Source organism: Pholis gunnellus, assembly GCF_910591455.1.
Source record: "Pholis gunnellus genome assembly, chromosome: 14".
In the NCBI taxonomy this organism is placed as follows: Eukaryota; Metazoa; Chordata; class Actinopteri; order Perciformes; family Pholidae; genus Pholis; species Pholis gunnellus.
The window spans coordinates 10,965,596-10,989,737 of record NC_136541.1 but is presented as its reverse complement, the minus strand read 5'-3'; the positions used below and the strand labels follow the sequence as shown (position 1 = coordinate 10,989,737).

At 42.8% G+C, this 24,142-nt stretch overlaps 1 protein-coding gene across 1 annotated transcript; it reads left to right on the top strand.

Annotated features, from left to right (window-relative positions):
* Positions 1 to 5,633: 5,633 nt before the first annotated feature.
* dnm3b (dynamin 3b) lies at positions 5,634 to 22,891 on the top strand (the record flags this gene model as incomplete). Its single annotated transcript, XM_079172729.1, has 20 exons — positions 5,634 to 5,794; positions 7,897 to 7,970; positions 8,188 to 8,337; positions 9,083 to 9,286; positions 10,224 to 10,322; positions 10,578 to 10,738; positions 11,079 to 11,221; positions 11,426 to 11,561; positions 12,216 to 12,283; positions 12,883 to 13,021; positions 13,207 to 13,293; positions 13,971 to 14,041; positions 14,198 to 14,252; positions 15,818 to 15,931; positions 19,867 to 19,976; positions 20,762 to 20,876; positions 21,265 to 21,429; positions 21,578 to 21,813; positions 21,908 to 22,081; positions 22,849 to 22,891. The coding sequence occupies 20 exons, from the start codon at positions 5,634 to 5,636 to the stop codon at positions 22,889 to 22,891; spliced, it is 2,505 nt and encodes an 834-aa protein (XP_079028855.1).
* Positions 22,892 to 24,142: the final 1,251 nt, after the last annotated feature.

Here is a 24,142-nt window from a genome sequence, read left to right as displayed (position 1 = left end):
TGAACACAACCTCCTACCTCAACGTTTAGGTGACATTTTTACAACATGCCTTAGACTAGAACCACAGAGCCTGAACCGAACTGAACTTCATGAGACACAATGTGAAAGAGAGTGAGACAGCCTTTTTTCCCGTGTTGTGATGTGAGCTGCCGAAGCGCATGTGAGTCACTGTGTTTGATTCATAGTGAGCAATTGATGGAGCAGAATGAAAACAAGGGTTTATAGTTGCGTAGTGTTAACTGAGTGGGCCCACGGGGGGTCGGTGGGAAGTGTTTCTGAGAAAAGCATTAAAAATGGCGTGCTGTCTGCTGTGACTGTGAGGGTATAATCACAGAGGATTACACGCCCACACACACACACGAAACTTCAGCACAGAAGCTGTTGTTTGGTCTTCGACCGCTCAATACAGGTGTTGCCACCAGAGGTTCTCATTACTGACGCAGACATGGCACCAGAGTTTCCTTTGTGAAAACACAGACAGTCGAACATACAAACGGATCAGATGCAACTGATGCAACCTAATTTACACTTGGTGTCTGCTGTAGGTCTTTCCAATGGGTCCTCTACCTAACAGGAAGTGATGTTTATTCTTAAAGTTCTTATGAAATGGTATCATCGCGTCCTTAATGTCAACCATTGTGTCTGACGTGATTTGATCAGTCCTACGCATGAATTGATGGTCTATTGGTGTTCAGTTGGATTTGATTGGACAGGCAGAAAGTCAATATAGGTCTGGGAGAATGTTATTAGTGGAATCTACTAGAGCTGCAGTAGATCACCACTGCAGATGCACTGTTTTCCAGGATGCATTTCACGGGATTGTCAAAATATATTAACAGCAAAATGAGGTGGTAGAAGCAGTGATGGCCACCATAGCTGGGAAGACAAATACAGAGCTGCAGGGATGACCTATTTTCATAGGCCAACCCAGGAAGTTAGCATTGCACTGGTTCCCTCAACATAGAGCCAATGGGATTCTTTACGTTGGATTTTTGATTATTGCAGAGAATAATGAGCACTTGACAAGAAACACAGCTGAGGCTGATGGGAATGTCATTAGTTCTGCAGGTATTAGGTCGTAAATCAAAGTACTTGACTTCGTGAAATCTTGATGTTGCTAGGAGAAAAGTCAAGGGATCACTAAAGTCAGCATCCAAGTCATCCAATAGACGTTGAGATATTTCAGTCTGGACAACACAACGTTGCCATTCCCATAGCCACGCCACCAGCATGACTAAAGATGCCATAACAAGTAGGCTGGTACAGGTACTTAGCAGCGTAATGTCATCAGATGTCAAAAGTAAAAATCAAAGTCTAAATAATGACCTCTTAAATACAGTCAGATATTTCAAAATTCAAAATATGACAAACATATTTGATGTTTGGCTGACACCGCTAATATTTCACATGTTTACCCTCTAAGTATTGCCTTGTAAATTGTCCACAGCCAATTTTCGTGTCTGTCTTTTCTGACATTGCGTCATCTAAGTACACAGTGTAAAAATCATGAAAAATATTTGTCAGAGCATCACCCTTCAGGCATGCTGCTTTTATAAGTATGGGTTTATGGGATTCCTCTGGCTCTAATACGCACATTCAACAGTTTCAGTAAATTCCTCTTTTTCTACCAACAGCACAAAATGTAATTCCATCGGTGTGTGTGTGTGTGTGTGTGTGTTGTGCAGTATGTGACTGGACTGTTTGAAGATGTGGGTTACGTAATGGGGGCCACTGTTTTCTCCCCACTGATGACAGTTTAACAACAGGGCCTTTCCACTGTGGAGCAAGTCAGGCTAAGATTGAGCAACTCTGCCACCAAACTAGCTGCAAAGAGGAAAATTAAGAGAAAAAAGTGAGTCTGTTCATTAAGATATTTGCCTCAAACCGTTAAGCCACGAATAGTTTGCAACCTTGGTCTGTTTTCATCTTTAAATGACAGGAGCTCACATATTTCTCCTGAGCTTATCTCAGTTGCCTTGTAATCTCATTTGAGAAAGGAAGAAAGGTCAAGGTCAAGTGAATGCCTTCCATGTAAGCAGATTTAAATCTAAGGCTGTATCAAATTTGACAGCTGTGTCTGCAGGACTGTCTGCGACTTCTTGTTGGGCTCTGCTGAAAAACAAACGGTGACCGTGTTTGCAACAGCAGCTCATGTCGAGGTACCGCTCAGACTGGACACAGCAAGGTCATTTAGTGGGCTCAGACAGCACCATCCTGTCCAAACGCAGTGCTGCAATGAACAGGGCAGTGATGGAGTGGCGCATGCAGACCAACATGTTGATAACTAGTACTCTCACTGGACTCCCTTTGACCTGCTGCCAATTCTTTGTTTACCATCTGTCTCAAAACACACACGCAAACCCACAAGTACAATGCCTTGTGTTTAATTACATTTTGAACCTTCATCCGTCCTCCTGATGAAACCTACAGAATACTTTACTGTACATGGGCCACGGTGGACGGAATCATTTAAACGCCTCATGGAAAGGACATTAACTCTGAAATAATTCACAATAACAAACACTCAGTTTTTCAAATCACTAATTTGTTCGTCATTTATAAGTTTTTAAAGCAACATTAGACTATTAAGTATTAAATATAATAAATAATTGGTGCCTTTGTGTCCACATTATAGATGCATGAGTTAAGACGTGTTATACTTGAACAGTACCGTACTGTAGTGATGATCATAGTGCTGCAAAGTAACACAATACATGATGAGCTTGCAAATTACGATGCATTGGTTTCCATAGATGTAACTACCAAACGATTGGAAGTACTTCAAATTAGTTTTAACTCGACAAGATAACCACCTTCTACATTCAATTTGCAGCTAAGGCGTCAGTGATAATAATCAAATATTATAAAATATAACATTGAAAGGGGTCGTTTTCCTGCATAATGATCATTTTATTTTGGTACTGATAATACCTTTGTATTTTTACAGCATATAATATTCTTAATACAGGAGTTGTATTCTCGTTTTGCTACTTTTACTTTAGTAAAATATATGAATACTTCCACCACTGCTGTGTTGTGGTGTTAATACTATACAATACTACCACATTGCTTTATAATATATTAGTACAATGCTAAAATGCTCTACATTATATGCAATGCCTTCTATTGCCAATGTGTATATAACATATAATGCCATGCCATTCTGCCATTCTACCATTCAATATTGTATTATCTGTACTTCTTTCAGCTACTAAACTATAAACTGTTACAAGAAAATTGAAAAAATAAATCTTCTTTATTAAATGTAACTATTGCTTGAAGTTCAGATACTTTCAGTCAGATGTGTAAGTGGCAGGGGCGTCCCTGGAATATTTAGTCCAGCTGAAACATCCCGCTCACAATAAATAAGTATAATACCTGGAACGACCTGGGGGACCCTGTCCAGCTCTGAGCCCCCTGAATCATCCAGGGCCTCAGTTTAACAGTGTCCCTGCATGTGGTGGACAGTTCACCGTTGAAGAGGCTGCCAGGTCCTGATCTAAAAACAGGCCCACCTGTATTTTTAAGCCAATACTGACCTGGCGACCAACTCTCCTGTTACTGCAGGCTCCTCAGGAAACAGGGTCTTTAGCAGGACATGAAAGGGAGGGTTGAGAGAAAGAGAGAGGGAGAGAGGAGGGGTTGGATGGATGTTGATGTCATTAGATATACCTCTCTGTCAGGTAACGTCACAGGGTAGTTTCAGACAGTTCGTCATAATATCCTAAACTACAGATTTGGTTACTGTCACCCCTGTTTTATAGAACTTGTATAGAACTTGAAAATGTGTCTCCCTCTATTATGTTACCCAATCGGTTTGTATGAATTTTTGAATAAATAATAGATATCAACTGGGCCTAAATAGGGCCCAAGCACACAGAGCTGTATTGGTTGTTAACGCCATCTAGTGTTAGCTCACTACAACATGAAGTGCCGACTAGACCCATCTCCAAAGCATGACTGTAATGAAAAGGGCAAATGCTGACTTAATCGATCAGATTTGACTGTCACAGGCAGATGGAAGGGCATCAGACCCCTTTTCAACCTCTCTGCAGAGGGACTCGATGAGCTAATTAGATCTCTCCTCTATAGCTCATCTAATGATAGGCAATGTTCACATCCAGTGGAAGAGAGACACTTGTCATCTGGCACAGAGGTTATCCTGCGAGAGGTTAAGGCAGATTGGCAGTGTCCTTTCCGTATGACCGCCTCCACCAGCCTCGGTCGGCAGGGACAATCCTCGACCAAGCATCACTCTTTTTTTTTTTTTGTCCGGTTGAAACGAACCCTTCTGGACTTCATGTTCTCAAAAGTGGGCCAGTATGATCAAAGTCATAAAGGATGCAGCTCATCATATTATTGCGCGCAAAGCAAGGCGACATAAAAAATGACTGTCATGGCCTGTAAGCCCGCGTACCACGTATGCAATGTATATGGAATTTACGACGGCTGGTTTCTGCACCTACTGCAGGGATCTGAAGGAGCGCATCCACCTCCTCTGTTGCAGCGATGCGCAGCCGTGCCGCATGACTCACAGCGGCAGAAATGGCACGGATGTAAACAGGAGGCGGGCTCAGGTAAGCCTAACCTGTACCTGTCCAGCCAATGGGGCGCCGCGTTGCTCTGCCTCGTCTCCAATCCCGCGCTTTTCATTGGTCCTCCGCCGCGTCGATATGGTGTAAGAGCGAAGGCGCAGCTTCGCAATTACACCGCGGAACAGAGGAGAGAGAGAGAGAGGGGGGAAAAAAAATGATTAATCTGTCAAAGGCGAATTTGTGTTTGGGATGAGACCGCTCTGACATTCAGCCGACCGGAACCAAGCCCACAGGCGAACACAATTAATGCACAGGAATTTGAGATCAAGCTGATGCACTGCCATAGCAGGTGGCGCTTGTATAATCGTCCAGGGTCTCGTCACTTGTCGTTGCTGCCCGATCTGCGCGTCGTTTCAGCACTGGACAGCGACCGGGACCATCGGACACCGAAAACACTGAGGGAATCCTGAGGCGGGGTAGGCTCACAACAGCGCACTAAAATATGTGATGGTTGCTGTGATATATTTTCAGACGACACTATTTTATACTGTGTGTCAACGTCTATCTGCACCCTGCGAACGATGCGTTGTTTTCGCCTTTATTACGCGCTGTTCGCGTGTGATTTGTGGATTCTGGAGGGCACGGGTTTGTTCAATGACACTGTATACGGAGCCTATGAAGCTCCACTCACCAAATGCCCTTGAAAGTATATGCTTCGTGCCGCTCGCTGTGTATGTGTGTGTTTGTATGTGTGCAAGGGGAGAGAGAGAGAGAGAGAGAGAGAGAGAGAGGGAGGTTATGGTGGTTGTGTTGAGCAACTGCGCAATTGTCTGTTCCTGTCTGTTCATATCTTTTCTCTGCACATCTCTCTCTCTCTCGCTCTCTCTCTCTCTTGGTGTCTCTCTCTCTCTCCTCTGCTTCCACAGTCGGTCCGACCCTCGCTTGGCTCGGGGCAATGCGCGGCTAGATGACTAGCCTCCATCAACAAGCACCGCGGTATCCCGGACTAATATAGCAGCGCCACATCCCCCCCTCCCCTCCTCTCTCTCTCTCTCCATTTTCATTCGCTGATCCCGAGTCCACCCGTCTAAAGGCACCATGGGAAACCGTGGCATGGAGGACCTGATCCCGCTGGTCAACAAGCTGCAGGATGCCTTCAGCTTCATCGGCCAGGCCTGCAACCTGGACCTGCCGCAGATCGCAGTGGTCGGTGGTCAGAGTGCAGGGAAGAGCTCTGTGCTGGAGAACTTTGTAGGCAGGTAAAATTGACCACCAGAAATAGGATAATCCCTTCTCCGGTTAACCTTGAGGATGACATAAGAGGCCTATGGAGCCAATCTCTGTGCAGAGTTCAAACCATCTTTCCCCAGCTTTAAGTCACAGCTGCTGCACCTTTTGATGATGCCTTTTAATTATGTTACGTGTAGTATTATTATGTTTTTATAGACACAAACTGTCCACTGTCAACACTGTCCTGTGGCTACTGACAGAGGAGGGAAGCAGTATTTGGGTTACAGCAGCACCTTAGGGATTTCAGTCCAATCAGTACCAACTGCAGTCAGGCTACTTCCAAGGTCCTAGAAATATCCACCTCTTCCTCGTTTGGAGGGCATTCAAATGCCGTTTGTCTCCTTAAAAAATGACACTGTCACGTTCTTTGTCCGATCCGAAATGCAGATTGTGCAGAGACATCTCACTGCATGAAACCATTTTAAAACACCATCCTGCTGTACATGTCAGCTCCCACTCCTGAAAACATACATGAATATTCATCATCTTGCCCTGGATTTTGGTCACCCACAACAAATAAATTATGAGCGGATGCATTTAATTTGATATTGTTTTTCAAGATAAGGATAAAGCATTCAACAACAAGGAGTGTGATTCTGTTGATAACAGAAATTCAAGTGTTTATTTTAGATAAAAGATAGATCAGAAACACAGCCACTTCCCACAACAACTGCCCATTTGCGAGAATATGATGCGCTTATGTCTGCTGCAAGAACCTTTTTTGCCTTATAGCCCATGCATCGCACATTTTAATTGATTGCTAGTTTAATATCAGAAATTTGCTGAAAAACTACCTCTCTAAATTGACTCATTTATTGTAGCATTTCTTTTTTTTGCTGTGCAGTGTTTGTGCCAGTTGATATAATATATAAAAAATGAAAGGGTCACTCTGATCTTACACATAAAGGTCAGTTTGCTCGCCATGGAGAACACTGTACCCAACCTGTGAAATCTGCTGTTTAATGTCCTCTGTGATTCTGGAGGAAGTTTTGCAACATCTGAGTAGGTAATTCTGATGATTTCATCTGATTTAGGCTGTAGACGAAACATATTTAACAGAAAGAAATGTGTTTACAAACTGGGGGTATTGATTTTGAAAGATGAGAGCAGGGAATTTCTAATGAAATATGCTATTGAGTTGCAGTATAGTAAATGGATCCAGCGTTTTTGGAGCTTTATCATGAATGTCTCATCCTCTGATGCTTCAATATTTACCAGGATTTTTTAAATCTGGGGCTCACATGTTCCCCAATTTCGTGGAAGTGCAACATTAGCTAGATTGTCTTCAGTGTGACCGAGTAGTTCCTTTCTTGAGCAGTTGTAACATGCATGTTTGCAGTTCCAGATGGATGAATAGATTTTTCCTGTTCCAGCCCTCATTGAGAGTCGTGATGCTGAGTAATGGTCCATCTGTCCAGTACTGTCTCTGCACCGTGCTGAATGGACAAGCAGTGGGCTGCATGGTCTTTTTTTTTTAACTCATCCCACTTGAGAGAGCTCCGAGGGTCGATATGTGTTAATAAGGTTTTCTTGGAGCAGACCTCTAGCATAGGAGGTGGCCGTGATGGCTGTCAGTTGTGTGCATACACATTCACACATACACACACACACACACACACACACACAGAAACGAGTTGGTGTGGAACCCCTCAGGAAATGGTGAAGTCATCGTTTTTAAATGAGAGCGCTTCTTGTCAGCAATGCAGCTCTTCATTTTGACCTGATGTTTAGCAGGTCACATTGTTCTGTGCTGTTGGAGAACTTGGTTGTTGCAGCAGCAGCAGCAGCAGCAGCAGCTGAAAGCTGCAGGAGTGACTGTGTTTTAAAATGGCCCCTATTCCACTCAGAGTACGTTGAATTGGCGTATAACATACCAGATGAGTGACACTGACAGGTCTACAGTAACTTGCATATAGGGTGTAATTATAATATATTTTCCCTTCAAGAGTTCCGAGGGAAAAAAGCCTCAAGATGAAATGATCAGTACACCAATAGCTATCCGTATAGTCTTTGGGAAATGTCTACATCAACTGTGGTTTGATATAATGAGTTTTGATTGGTCTTTCCTCAGGGACTTTCTGCCCCGTGGATCTGGTATTGTCACCCGCAGGCCCCTGGTTCTGCAGCTTATCAGCGCCACTGCAGGTGGGCGCACACACATTTACACACCCACACATGCTAGCATGCGCACATACACGCACATACACACATATGCAGCCTCCCCCTCTGCCCATTTTTAAATGGTACTGTTTTTTTTTTCCTGGCTTTTTTTCCCTCTCACACTGGCTTTCTTTTTCTCTCAGACACATGCAGCACAGCCACCACTAATCCCAGTTTTATATCTTCATTTTCATTCTCTCAGAATGGGCTGAATTCCTCCATTGCAAAGGGAAGAAGTTCACAGACTTCGATGAGGTTCGCACAGAGATCGAGGCCGAGACGGACCGCGTCACAGGGGCCAACAGAGGCATATCACCCGTCCCCATCAACCTGCGTGTTTACTCCCCTCACGGTGCGAAGCTCATCTCCCTTCCTTTCACTGTCAAGTAACAGCACACAATAACACTTTTGAATTAAGGTATATTGTGACAAGCTGTGAGTCATCATACTTTCGCTTTATTAGCTGGCAGAAAATGTTTTTAAAAACTGGGTCACTAGAAACACTAGAATGTGGTTTCGCTAGCAAAATAATTATACAGTACATTAATTCATTTCTATGTTATTGAGGAGTTTAAGGGAGGCAGCTTAACATATTCCTTTAAGTTTCTGAGTTAATACGGCTAAATGTGGTATTTTAATATTCAACGCTATACTGATGCTATGCTGATGCTATGCTAATGTTATACTGATGCTATACTTATACTGATGTCCTTAGATTGTTTGCATTATAAAAGTGAATACTGTACTTTATAACCAGAGCCTTGAATTTAAGAGAATTTGAATTGAGCTCCATTCAAAATAAAACTGATTATGTGAGTTGTTTAGAATTTTAATTTTAATTTAATTTAATTTAATTTGATCTTATCTTTTCTTATCTTATCTTATTTTTTCTTATTTTAATTTTAATTTTTTGGATGTTTTACTTCAGTTGGAAAATAGGGCCAATAGTTCTAATTTGATTTCAAATTGTTCCTGCTGTAGGAGGCAAAGTAAAGGGAATAACTAAGTAACTTCTGAAGATTGACTAACAACAGGCTACAGAAATGTCTCACAGGTATGGCCGGTTCTTTTTATATTGCATTTCTGTGTCCGTGCAGTGCTGAACCTGACGCTCATCGACCTGCCGGGGATCACTAAGGTGCCGGTTGGAGATCAACCCGCAGACATCGAGCAGCAGATCCGGGACATGATCATGCAGTTCATCACCAGAGAGAGCTGCTTGATCCTGGCTGTCACTCCGGCCAACTCTGACCTGGCCAACTCTGATGCTCTCAAACTGGCGAAGGATGTCGATCCACAGGGTAAGACGAGGGCACGAGGGCATGGAAAGGATTTTGGGAGTGAAGGAGGCTTTAAGTCAGATGTGGGATGTTGAATGGAAGTGAATGAAGCACGTAAAAGGAGGCCTTGTGGTTAGTGAAACTGACCTTAACAAGACATCTAATCTCCATCAGCTGCAGGGATGGTGCTTAGTGCCTGGTTCTCTTCCCTACAGGGGTCGATCAAGCGTCACATTATTATTAGAAACGAGGGGCTGAGAGAAAGGAGAAAAGAAGAATAAGGAGAGCATCAAAAGATAAATGAGGAGAGAGGAGAATGAAAATCAGAAAGAGATGGGTGGAATTAAAAAAACACAGAAGAGGGTGACGCGAAGGAAAAACAGACAGTGGAAGTGGGATAATGAGGAAGGGTAAGAAAGTAATCAATTTAATGCTCAAGAAGTTTGACCTTCAGACAGGAGGACACAGGAGAGGAGGATGAATTAGCTACGAACAGGAGGTGTTGGACAAAGCAACCTTGTGGGAGGGATGAATAATACCAGACAAGAAGAGTGAGATGGAAGAATATAGAAGGGAACAGAGAGATGTGATGGTAACAGCCAAAGATGCTTGGAAAGGATGACGTGGCGGAAGCAGAATTAAATGGGAGTAAAGAAAGAAGTACGAAAGAGGGAAGGAATAAAGGAAAGGAAAAGATAGATGTAAAGCTGCATTGGAACTGGGCAAAGGTCTTTAAAGTGCTCAACAACAATCCAAAACGCAAATATATTCAATTTACAATGATATAAAAGAGAACAAAAGCTCCCATTTAAGAAGATGCTACTAGCAAATGTTGCATGTTTACTCAGAAAAGTGACCCAAGCCATTAAACGATTATGAAAATAGTTCCTTTAACTTCCAACAAGCATTTCTAAATTCCCATTACAATCTTCCTCCCTCTTTTTAACCCATTTTCTAGGTCTGAGGACTATTGGAGTAATCACCAAACTGGATTTGATGGACGAGGGCACAGATGCCCGAGAAATATTGGAGAACAAGTTGCTGCCGCTGCGAAGAGGTGTGTGACAGTACAGTGAGCTATGCAAGCCAGAATCACTTTGGCTCTTGTACTTGCTTTTTCTTCTTGTAACACTCTCAAAGTCTCTCACTGTGCTCTTTATCACATTGTCCAATAACTCTGTTCTTGTTCTGCCTCCTTTCTCTTCACCGCTTGTCTTTCTGTTTGTCTCTCTCGTTGGTAACGCTGCCTCTATCTCCCGGGATTAACATTCATCATTTCTCTCAATTTGTGTCCATGTTTATTGATTCCCAGGTTATATTGGAGTGGTGAATCGCAGTCAAAAGGACATCGATGGGAAGAAAGATATCAAGGCAGCGCTGGAGGCTGAGAGGAAGTTCTTCTTGTCCCACTCATCATACAGGCACATGGCTGAGAAAATGGGCACCCCACGACTGCAGAGAGTGCTCAACGAGGTGATCATAGATTTACTCCCGGTGCTTTCCCACATGCACTTTACATAATTAATAAGAGGGCGGCCGTGTTTTTTTTCTTTCTCCCTCTTCCATTGTATGGCACATCAGTGTGGGTGTCAGTACGTGGAAAATGCACTCACTCTTTCTAGTTCAGCTCCTAATAATTTATAATTTCACTCAGACAGGCACTCCATATTTTCTCTGCTGTGTTATACATTATCTGCGGTTACAGTCTTTATTGGTAAATCACTGTACAGCCAAAATGCCAATAACATAATCTACTGATTGACTCCCATGTGATTATAATTTGTTTCATTTTGCTGGCTTTGTGTCTCCACAGCAATTGACCAACCACATCCGGGACACCCTGCCAGCTTTCCGCAGCAAGCTGCAGTCCCAGCTGTTGGATCTGGACAAGGAGGCCGAGGAATACCGGGGATACCGACCTGATGACCCATCCCGCAAAACCAAGCAGCTGTTGCAGTCAGTGCCCCCATTTTCTCACAACAACAGCATTTACTTGAGACTTTGTTGATAAAAGCTAAGTTTCCTACAAAAGGTCTGACCTCAGGCAGAGATTACTTTCTCTCATGGCCCGCATTGCTTATCCGCTCTTATTTTAGACGTTAGAAGTCGCTGCTGGTCTTTTATTTATCGTGCTTTTCTTTTTCATTGTTGTGTTTTCAGGATGGTGCAGCAGTTCTCTGTGGACTTTGAGAAAAGGATTGAGGGCTCAGGGGATCAGGTGGACACAGTGGAGCTGTCTGGTGGAGCGAAAATCAACCGCATCTTCCACGAGCGTTTCCCCTTTGAGCTGGTCAAGGTGACATGTTGCACATAGAGGAAGATGGCACACTGCAAAAAACTAAAACAAATGAAATAATCTACTTGGGTACAATTATTTGACCTCTTTCAAATAAATATATCTTTTTTTTCAAATTTGAAGATTTGTTGGCTTATATATATTGAACTAACTGGAATCCCATCATGTATCATTTTTTAAATGTAAAATGTACACTCTTCCCAGGTTGCTAAAACTCCCAACTTCCCAGTTTATGACCTCATTGTACTCAAAGGTAGCTATGGCACCTGCAGTCATCTGCCTGTCCCGTCCTGTACGAAGACTATGACACTCAGCTCTATAAAATTCCTTAAGCAAAAGAAAGTGCAGCTCAACTAATGACTTTTTTAAAATCTCATTTCAACACATTCAAACTCAGTCTTGAAGGCTGAATATAAAACTAAATTATATATTTAGCATTTCTATTTCCTCTCTATACACACCTTATAATGTCCTCTCTTGTGATTTTTTTAGTGAATGAGCCCTAAATAGCTTCACTATTATCAACACATTGATAGTACAAATTTCTCTTTTTTCTTCTTATAATCCTTATACATTTTTAATCTCTCATTTTTTTACAGTTAAATAACTCTGTTCTCTGTATCTGCTGTCTAAACTCCTCTCTGTTCCCTTCAGATGGAGTGTGATGAGAAGGAGATGCGTCGTGAGATCAGTTATGCCATCAAAAACATCCACGGTATCAGGTAGAAATGAATCTACCAAACTAAAAAAAACATTTTTCATTTTCTACACTCCCTGCGTTGCACCACAGCTTCATCAGCTTTTACCCAAAAGGCACAACATTCCTTCAAACATTTGAGATATACCTACCAGTGATGCTACCACTGCCCGTTAGCATTATAAAGGTATAAATTAATGAATTCACCGCCTAAAGAGAGTCACATATATTAACGTTGATGTGGTAAACATCATAACAAGTAAAAATACAGATCTTTAAATTTGGTAAAAACCTGAAATTACACGGTTTGGATGGAAATTTGTAAACAGCCTATCGTCCTTATTATGTTCTGTCCAGCCTCTCTGTGTGTTGCTATATTGGTTCAGCAGCGGTTAGCCACCACAGCCAAAAGAATTGCCACCCAAGCAAGAAATCTGACATTTAAAGTAACACCACATTTTAGCCTGAAGTCCCTTCAACAACAATCGCTGGTCTAATATCTATAATATCTATCCATGACTGTTTTTTAACACATCAATAAATGTTTTTGCACTCAGACTACCACAGAATATATGTTTCATCACAATTATACCTTTTTTTCCTCCTCCTCTTGGTGGGTGTCAGGACTGGACTTTTCACTCCAGACATGGCGTTTGAGGCAATTGTGAAGAAGCAGGTCATAAAGCTGAAGGGACCCTGCGTCAAGTGTGTGGACATGGTCATCCAGGAACTGATCAACACTGTGCGCCAGTGCTCCAACAAGGTAGCTCATGTGGTTTATGGGGGATTTGAAAGTCTGGAGGCTAACAGGAAGGAAAGATGGAATAATGAAAGAAAGAAAAATGAAAAATAAGCTCACTGTTATTTCTGAGTTCTATTTTTTACTATTCGTTATTCCATATTCCTCATTGCGTGGAGTGAGTGATAATCTGTAACATGTGTTTTCAGCTGGAGTGCTTCCCCATGCTGCGCGAGGAAACAGAGAGAATCGTGACTTCACATATCCGAGACAGAGAGGGTCGGGCCAAGGACCAGGTAACACTCGAACATTAGCAAACGTTAGTTTGCAATTATGGCTCTACACATTTGTTTATGAGGGAAGGTCTGTGGCAGGTATGCGCACGTATCTCAGTAGGCAGTTTTATACCCGTATCTGTCATTGTATTGTGATAGAATTATAAACAAGTTACCAATTAACCAAAAAGATTACTGTTAATACACATTCTGTATAACGTAATAGATTTAAAGAAATAGTTTTGGGAAATTTTGAAGAAGATCAATGCCACTGTCATGTCCGTACAATATAAAGCTTCCACCTGCAGCTGGTTAGCGTAGCTTAGCACAACAACTGGAAACAGAAACAGCTAGCGTGGTTCTGTCAGAAAATAGCAAGCTCCACATACCAGCATCTCTAAAGCTCACTAATTAACATTTTATATCTTTGTTTAATCTGTTCAACAAAGCTAGTTGTAAAAACAACACATTGGGGTTTTATGCCAGATAGAGACAAGCTAGCTGTTTTCCCCTGCTCCCAGTCTTTATGCTAAGCTAACTAGCTACTAGCTACAGCTACATATTTAGCGCACATACACAAGAGTGGTTTTAATTTTCTTATCTAACTCTCAGCAAATAAGAGTCTTTCCCAACATGTTAAACTACTATGTTCCTTCAAGAATGACTCGCTTCATGCTAAATGTTTTGTGTTGTTGCAGGTTCTGCTGTTGATAGACATCCAGCTCTCATACATCAACACTAACCACGAAGACTTCATTGGCTTTGCTAAGTAAAGACTCCATCTATTAGCTTGGCTCCACCATGACAGATCATTATGAACAAATGTTTAGATGATTTCATTTCGCCCCTGTGATGTTTTCCCTCATTCTCTCTCCTCTACATTCACCCTGTCTCTCCTGCCATCTCGGTTTTGTTGTTTCTGCAGTGCGCAGCAGCGGAGCAGTCAGACCAATAAGAGCCAGAGTTCAGCCGTAAATCAGGTAAGCATTTGTCATGTCTTGTATGTCACACAAACAGCAGAGCACACAAGGTCAAGGGAGTACTGCACACCCACACAGCAGCAGGATGGCTACTGCAGAGAGAGATGATAGAAATCTGATCCAAGATACTCTTTCATTTGAGTAAATCCTTTGCATTGCACACATTTGATGTTTTATACATTTTAGCCTTATGTTCTCTTTGAGTTTGTTATTATTATTTTATATTTTAGCCATGCATGGTGTATTATCTTTAGTGGGGCACCAGTTGTGTACAGTGGCTTGTTTTGCTTATTTGGTTTTATGATTTTGTCTCATTAAAAGAATCCCATTGGGTTCTATTACTTTATGCCACCATCATCACTGGTGTTGTTGTTGTTGAGACATTTCCCTTTGTTTAAACCCTTCCTGTGTCATCAAGGTGCCACTTTGCATTTCATCCCCATCCCTTAGTGAGAATCTCAGCTGCCCTCTTATGGGTGTCTGTTGGTGAGTATCACTCATTGTGGGTTATGGTTTGCATTGTCATTTGTGCCTGCAATAACACTTCTGCCCATTGGGTGGTGCTCTCCAGCACCACTGCTTTAGAACCTGTCTTTTTTGGGGGTTTTCCGCTCTTGATGGGTTCAAGAATTCCAAATTGGTTGTGTAAGCGACTGTTGGGCAGAGGCATTTTCTTAAATACAAGTTGCACTAGAAAAGCTACCATTTTTTAGTGCCTCAAGGTTTCTAAATCCCCCACATTCTGTTGCAGGCCTCTTCTCCTCCAGCATCAGGCCTGATTGTAAGAGTTTACTCTCTAGCTGTTAACTCTCTAACACCTCCTCCACCCACCAGCGCCCGAAGACTACAAGGGGTTGCCAACTAGAAAAATAGAAACAAAAAATCTCCTTGGTTTTGGCAGTTAATATATTATTTCTAAGACTAAAAGTGTGAGAATGATTTCTGTGAGATCGAGGCACTAAACAGCCCTCTAATGTTTGCCTATGACAGAAAGGCTTTGTAATGATTTGGGTAACCTCCTTAGTGAGTCTTAGGCGGTGCAAGACTGACAATAATCTAACCTAATAATCACTTGGCACTGTGCCCACAGGCCTGTTTCTGTAGGCTTGTAGGGTTAATACACCTAACACAGTTGACGTGCTTTATTGTGTGCTTGAAGCACTTACACAATGGTCACTTAACAAGCTAACACTGGCCTCTGCTTGAAGCATTGTGAACACGTTTCCTTGAATGAGACTGCACTGACACACAGTCACATGCTCGGCTCCGAGTGAGTCACAACAACACAATGACACACCTAACCTGACCTGACCTCCACGCACATTTCATCGCAAATCATGCATCGATTACCTGCACAGATTCATTTTGGCTAGCTTTAGCCAGGATGTGTTGAATTAAGTTGTTGTTTTAGAGGCGAGTGAGTTGATCTTTACAGATGAAGAGCTCCTGTCATCCTCTTTTTTTTCTTTAGTTTTTGAGTTTTTATTTTCTTTAATTTACTTTTTTTTAATTGTTAATTTTACATTACAGCAATTTTTGACTTTCTGATCGTACCCTCCACTCAGGTCATTCGCAAAGGCTGGCTGACCATCAACAACATCAGCATCATGAAGGGAGGAGCCAAGGAGTACTGGTTTGTGCTGACTGCCGAGAGCTTCTCCTGGTTTAAGGATGACGAGGTGAGCAGAGCAGCAATATTTTTTAGAATGCCAACGGATCAAATCACTCTTAAAGTGAAGGGGGTCGCTCGTAATAACAAATCCACAGAGAATTTTCCCTGACTCTGCAGTCCCACCTTGGCTTTACAAAGCATTTTATGGTCTTTCAGCTCAGAGTATTTAGCAGCTAAAGAGACATAAAGAGATATTTCCCTCTGGAGTTAGTGAGTTCATATTTATGACCTTGATGCTCAGATCAGGATGAGGATACAATAAGAGGTCAGATAATATGTCCCAGTTCTATGTTTGCTATGAATGTGTCCTGGTGGTAAGGAAGTTACTTTAGAGTGTGAAAATGATTGAGAAAATGTGAAAAACATTCTCTGTGGAATTGCTCTTTATGTATTTAACAAAAACAAAAACAAATCAACTAAAACCAATGGATTACAATCTGATGTTTAGCTGAATGGAAGCAGGAATTAAATTCATACACATGGTAGATAAATAACTTGGATCTCGTGGATGAATTTTATCATTTTTTATTTCCATTATCATTGATAATACATCGTAAAGACCAACAACAGCATACTGGTTTTGGAGGAAAGCACACCATTTGTGCCGTTCTGCAGCATTTGGTCCGTCCTGCTGGCTCATTAGGCGGGCTGATGTCTATCTGCCTGTCTGTGCCTGCTGTACAGGTTGGAGGTTATTCTGCACAGCAAGTGTAGATAGGCAGACACACTGCAACTCCTTCAGCCAGTTGGTGTTGTTGCTGCATTGTTGTTTCATTATTGGACCTTTCTTAGTATCTTACCAGGGTACAGTTCAAAGAGAAATACAACAAAGTACAATTTGTATTTGTGCAAAAGGAACAATTGATGGAGACATTGGTCTTCTCTCCCGACTGGATTATAGAATGGATGGGGTTCCACCTTAATGTGGGTCAATTAACTCACTCTTTGTGAGCATTTAGCCTTTGTTGAAGAGTCCCTCTTACATATGTGAAGACTGAGAGTGTGGCCATGGTTCTTGTCATTCCATTCATCTTTCCCTTTGTCTCTGAGTTTCCCTTCTTTTCTCTCTTTCTTGCCTCCCCATCTCTTTCCACTTGGAGTCCAGGCATTCACTTCTCCTCGGAGAATTTGGAACAGCCCCAATCCCAACCAAATGTTCACTATCACAGACACCCAAAATAAATGAACGCATACTCAGCCCTCAGAGAGCACATGGGCCGCACAGCACTGCGTCTACAGAATGTCATTTGATACGTTAGTGCGGTAATGTAGGAAATTATAGACTCCACTGGCTTCGCCTTGTATATTTCTGTTTTACACCCCATGAACTTTCTATAGTCACATACGCATACGCATGCACGTGCACACTCGTGGATACACACACACACACACACTCGCACACCCTCCTCACTCCTGTGGTTGGCAGTTACTTTGGAACTGCTCGCATTCTTGGCAGGAAAATCACAAGTTTTAAATCCAAACATCAGCCTCCAATACTTCGGCAGAGAGAAACCCCTCTATTAAATATCAATATCCTAAACCTTCAACTTCATAAGCAGCTATCACTTAAGGACACTGAGTCGCTGTTTTGTCCCGATATAATGCGTAATGTTACACATGCAACAGTTATGAAAGTTTCAATTTCCCCACAGACGAACGACACAAGAGCTTACCTAAATAGAATAACACTCATTTAATGGACCAGTGTGCACATATATTCTTTGTGCACTGGGGCTCTTGCACCATCTGCAGAACACTTTTTCTACCAGCCCTTTGCAGTTATTTGACACCACAGCAGTTTAGTTCACGTCGGCGTCCTTTGCCTTAAATCGTCCAACTCCATTTTGGCCACCCACTGAAATAACTTCACTGGAGGTGTCTGACTGTATTTTTTCAAACTCCACTTGATTGATTGGCCCTCATTCCTGGATGCTTTGCAGCCACACTCGCTCCTCCCCCTTCCAGGGGACCACATTTTCATCAGAGCACCAGCCTAGCAGCCTGCACACTTACTCATTCATACTATAAATTATGTGAGCTCGCCATTTTGTGAGTTTTGACTTTAAGTCTTTTATCGCTCTTGCTCAAAATTTTGATTCTATCACACGTTTTTTTTTTCACGGCACGTTGTCAAATCTTCAGTTATTGTTGAAAATGTGTGATGTATGTTTATTCCAAAAAGAAAGTGCCGAGTGTTAGAATGCACTTAGGACAAAATACAGATGAACAATACAGATTATGAATAGATGAAAAAAAAGCAAAGGGTGAGACAGAAAGAACAGATGCAAATACAACACACATCTTGAAATGCCAACAGAGAGACAAAGAGAGTGACACAGAAAGACAGACTGACAGAAGAAGGTCCATGCCCAGTCTAACCAATGTGCAGACTACTGTACACCAGTATGATAATGAACAGGTAGTCTGAACACTGGGTGGACGGAGCCGGAGTCAAGGGCCGGGCCCTGTGTGCTGTTTTCTGCCATTCCAGATGCTCGCGGGCGGCTCTGTCGTCCGTGCCCTCCCTTCGCCCCTCTCCATTTTGGCAGCAACGATCCCGTCTATCGAAAAACCCCTCAAAACTGCGATTTGCCTCATCCGTGTTTGGCGCCTTCCACCGGCCTTTTTGGTGCTCGTCTCTTGGCGTGTTTATTTGTTTTGGTAGAGGTTTGAGCTCTGGGTCCCCTCGCGGTCCATTTTGGTCACGCCGGCCATGAAGAGTATCCAGCCTTGACGTGGCATATTCGCTCAGACGACTGGGACAGACTGGCTGCACGTTCAGGGAGGGGGTATTACAAAAAAGAGGGAAAGAGAGAGACCGGGGGGGGGGGGGGGGCGGAGGGGGGGAGGGGGGGAGTAAGTGAGTGAGGAAGAGAGAGGAAGAGGGAGGAGACCCATGTGACCATATTTGGGCCGTAGTGACCCCTTGGGGAATACAACACCGAAGAGTCTGCAGAGTTTTCTTGTCTTGTCTTTTTGGTTCTCTCTTCATCCTATTTAAGTCTTACCTGCGACCATCTACCACCTCTTCCCGGACCTTCAGACCAGATGTGGGCTTTCTTCTGCAAATCTTTTGCAAATCCACTTATGTGTTCCTTCTTCTCGGTCTCTCCTCCTCCTCCTTCGCCCGCCGTCTCTTTAACTTCTCCCTCCTTCCCTGGTTCTCTGTGTGCTGCTAAGCACTACCAGATGTTGAGTTTTAACGCCAGGCTGTCATTTAATCTCTCCCTCTCTCGCTCTCTCTCCCTCCTTCTTCCTTAAAAAAAAAAAATCAGGCAGGAAGTGGGCCCCTCTGGAATGGAAAGAAAAAATATTGAGAGAATATAGAGGGGGAGGGATAAAAGAAAAAAAGACAGAGCGTTAAGAAAGATGGAGGCTAGGATGGAGTGTAAAAGTGAAGAGCAGAGTTTCATCAACCTAAGCATCCGTCACAGGCCCTCTTTGAATGTGATACAGCTGTGCTTCAGCTTCTACCTCCGAGGAGAAGCATTGTGTTTGAGCAACTGGCCCTCCAGCGCTCACGTAGATCTGCATTTTCCCCACCTTACTTAGTTTACTCAGCCTTTAGCTACCAGCTCTCCCTGGCAAAACGCACCGTGAAGAACGACTGTGTCTTGACCCGCACTGTAATGACTTCCACATGTGCTCTCCTTCTCCCTCTTCTTTCTCTGTTTCTGCTTCCCCCTTCTCCACACACTCTCCCCCTACCTCCCACTCTCGTGTCTCCCCCATTCCTCCTCCCTTCTGTCACCCCCTTTTTTCTTTGCTTTCCCCCTCTCCCCCTTTTTGAAAAACCTGATTTCACCTTTCTCTCGTGGACATATTCTTGCACAATTGGCAATAATTTCATTGCACAGGAATTCGTGCAAATAAGAAACAGGGCGAACTGCTTTTGTCCCAAAAGTGCTTGTGATCCATACCTTCTGTTTTCCTCATTCACAGGAGAAAGAGAAGAAGTACATGCTCCCTCTGGACAACCTGAAGGTCCGCGATGTGGAGAAGAGTTTTATGTCCAGCAAGCACATATTCTGTATTTTCAATACAGAGTCAAGGTCAGCTTGGAGATCTTAACATTTTCACTTCTGCTTTTCATGTGGCTGCAAATAAAACAAGACTTTGGACAGAAATCTTATGCAGTAGATGGAGTTAGAGAGTCCAAGGCCTGTGTGCTGGTGTGCCGGCTGAAATATGTTTCGGATTATGCATTTTGCACATCAGTATGTATGCATGATTGCAGGCTTGGGCAAACTGGAACTATTTCTAATACATCTACAGCTCAGTTTAAGAAGTTTGTTCTTTATATTTAGTATGTTCAAGAAGTACATAGAAGTGTAAAATAATTGTTTACAATACCAGACAGTGAATTATAGCCGGGGATTATCATAAAAACAAGTTACTTGAGGATCTTGAAGTTGTTATCGTAGGTTGATGATAACAAAAACAAAGGAAAAAACCCAGACAGGACTGTAATCTATCCATGACATAATGAAGCTGTGTAAAATGTTAAGTATCAGGCCTGTGTTTTTCAGTAATTGGTGCAGAACTTCCTGTCAAATGTTTTATGGCAATTCAGTTTCTTCATCCCTCTTGGCTCGAAACCCCAAAAAGGATTAAACAACAAAACATCCCACATGGAAGGAGGCACATAATCTAACACAGTCAATACTTCCAGATGTCAGAGTTGATATATTTTTGTTGAACACTTTTTGCATTAATGGGGAGCATTGTCTACATGTTTTGAAATAGGTAATCGTTTAGTTGGTTCAAATTGTAATGTTCATTTAATTAATTGGTGGTGTAAAATGAGAGCATATTCTCCTGTGTCATGGTCGTTTAGGAATGTGTACAAGGACAACCGCACCCTGGAGTTGGCCTGTGACGCTCTGGATGATGTGGAGAGCTGGAAATCTTCTCTCCTACGTGCCGGGGTCTATCCTGAGAAAGTCATGGCGGTTAGCAGACTCATTCATATCCTCCACTCAGTTTGTCCGTCACCATCTGGGTGACAGTTTCTTAGCTTTGGTTCCCCAGTTCTGTCTGATCCTTACATATTGTTATTTACTGACTTTACCTGTTTTTAATATTTGAGACATATTTTAACATATTTTGCAGGGCAATACTGGAAATATACACATTTGGCAAATGGGAAAAATGTTTCCTTAGTTTACTAACATTTACACTTCAGAGAGTTCCTGTGTTTTATTTCACAAAAAATGTACGCGTCCTGTATTAAATTGTCAGATTCATACAATGCACCCAATATCTTTTTTAAATGTAGGCCTGTCTCTCATTTTCTCTCTTCCCTTGTTTAAAAAGTATTTCTACTTTCTCTCTCTATAGGTTGAGAGTGAGACCACCACCGCCACAGAGAATTTCTCTATGGACCCTCAGCTGGAGCGTAAAGTGGAAACCATTCGTAACCTGGTGGACTCCTACATGGCTATTGTCAACAAGTGCATCCGGGACCTCATGCCCAAAGCCATCATGCATCTCATGATCAACAATGTAAGAAAAAATCACTCAGCTGTTCATTTATATGGGCCGTGAAGACAGCTTTCTTTTATATTACTGTATTAGAGTACTAATAGTGACATGATATCCACTGAGTGAAGGAAAAAAAGACTCCTACTTCACTACCTCTTCCTGCCACTAGGTCAAGGACTTCATCAATGCAGAGCTGTTGGCCCAGCTGTACTCTGCAGGTGACCAGAATACCTTGATGGACGAGTCCCAGGAGCAGGCCCAGAGGAGGGATGAAGTGCTGAGGACCCACCAGGCCCTGAAGGAGGCCCTGGCCATCATTGGTGATATCTCCACCTCCACCATCAGCGTCCCCATGCCTCCTCCTGTTGACAACTCCTGGGTGGGAGGTCCAGGTGGTGCTCGCAGGTAAAGTTCCTAGAATTAAACGGATCATACATGCAAATGCAACCTGCACCCTTTCTGTCCTAAATATTATTCAATATCTTCTCTCCTGCTCCAGGTCTCCTCCATCCAGCCCCACTGCCCCCAGGAGGATGTCCTCAGGCCAGCGCCCGGCTCCCCGAGGGGCCCCGCCACCACCAAACCGCCCAGGACCCCTGGGGCCCTTCAATAACAGTGCTGACAGCCCTCAGGCTCCCAGCCGCCCTAACAGGGCCCCTCCTAGCATCCCCAGGTAAATGCAACCTTCACATAACTTATCTGTCAGGAAGATGCAAAGAAGAAAACTGCTCTTCTGATGTCTTTGAGGGTAGAGAAGAAAGATTAAGACCCATATAACTACAATTTCTCATTGGAATTAATCATACTCTATTTATGTCTATCTCTGCTCAGAATCAAATCTCAGCTGCTCTTATTAAGTGATTTATATCTGCTACTAGACCAAGAGCTAATTCCTTTACAGCCAACAAATTGAATCTGTTTTTCTATGGAAAGCCAGCCAACAACAGTTTTGCAGGTGACCACGATGACGTATAAGTTGTACAAATTGTAAATATTGAGCTAAAAATGAAACGAGAGGTGTGTTTTTTTAAAATAGTGAAATGCTCAACAAATTGTTTGAAGAGCTCTTTCCAGGCAAATTCTTTCCCCCCGTTTCCATTCTTTATGCTAAGCTAAGCTAACCGGCTGATGGCAGTAGCTTCATATTTAGAATAAAGACGTGACAGTGGTATCGATCTTCTCATCTAACTAAGCATTTTAGTTTTTAACAATCTTTAAATCGATGAATTTGACTCTGTGTGAGACATTGAAGAAGTTTGTACAATTTTTACTTTGAAACAAAGCATCACACATCCCTTAAAGCTGCGTGAAGACTAATCTTGTCTCTTTTCTTGTCTCCTTTTGTCTTATTTACTCCTCTCTTCTCATTTGTCTCATCTGTTATCTGTCCTGTTCTCTGACACTTCTCCTCACACATTATCATTCATTTTCAACCCCAAGCCGGCGGCCCCCGCCATCTCCCACAAGACAAGCCCCACCGTAAACATCTAAATGGGTTCCTCACACACTTATCTCCCTCCCTCATCTACTTCATCCCTCCTCTACTAGCCATGGCTCTGCCGTCCTGGTCCCTCCTTAGTGCAGACACTGACGTCTTTGACCCCTTGACCCTGAATTCCCTGCCAGGTGACGATGTCCATATATCTATGTACAGTATGGTACTTGTATTGTGGTGTATGTGTACGTGCGCTTGTTGCTCGCCTGTGGTCCAGGTTTGCTTAGCAGATCCACTACCCAGTATCAGTCCCTGGAACCTCAACCCCCCCCCCTTCCTCACAAACCCCTCATCAAGGCAGCCACTTGCTGCTTCTACATAAAAATATGCTCAGCAGCCGCACTGCCCTACTCATTCCAAAATGCAGCATGGCACATAAGCTGCTTTTATTGCATGGGAGTGTGTGTACTGTATGTAGAGTGTGTGCGTGCGTGTGTTTTGTGTGTATGTATACGGGGGAGGGACTAATTTGCCTATATGTAGGCTGGGTTTGATTTAATATTGTATTAATTTATTGTATAATGCCCCCTTCAGTGTTAATTATCAGCTTAATGTTCTCTTAGGAACAGAAGTTGTATCTTAGTATGTGTGCGTGTATGTGCGTGTTTGTGTGAGAGTAACTCTGTGTACGTGTGTGCGAGTGTGTGAGGACACGTGTGCATGTGCTGTCCGTCTGCATGTTTGTTGACGTTTCATTTGTATTTGTTTTCATGGTCAAAGCTGTTAATGATGAATCATAAAACCCTCGGGGGTCAATTTAATGTTGGACTTTTGTGAGTTGTTCCTGTGTTGTAGTAGCAGCCACACACACATAGCAAGGCTGAGGAGCACCGTCAGTATTCTCTATATGGAAACAGCCTCAATAATACATTTAACCTTGTCATAGGTGTCCACCTGTGCTGTATCAATGGTCAAGTTGTGACCCTTGCAGCCTTAAGCTCAGGTTCAGATGCTGACCTGTGAGACGGAAAAAAAACAAGAACAACTTAACACAAGTTCCTTCTTGAACGAACAAAGAACATGTTTCCATTTAGCCTTTTTCTCAGGTTTGAAACTTGCAACTCCATGCCCATCACAACCTAGCGCTCTTTCTCTTTTCTCAACTCTTCTAGTCGCTCGTATTTCCTCTTCTCTCACAACCATCGAAGCTAGTCAGTCAGCATCTCCATCAGAGCTTAAGGTGGTATTGTCAATGTTCAAGTGCTTCTCTGTCAGTTTGTTATTGTGTATGTGGGCCTA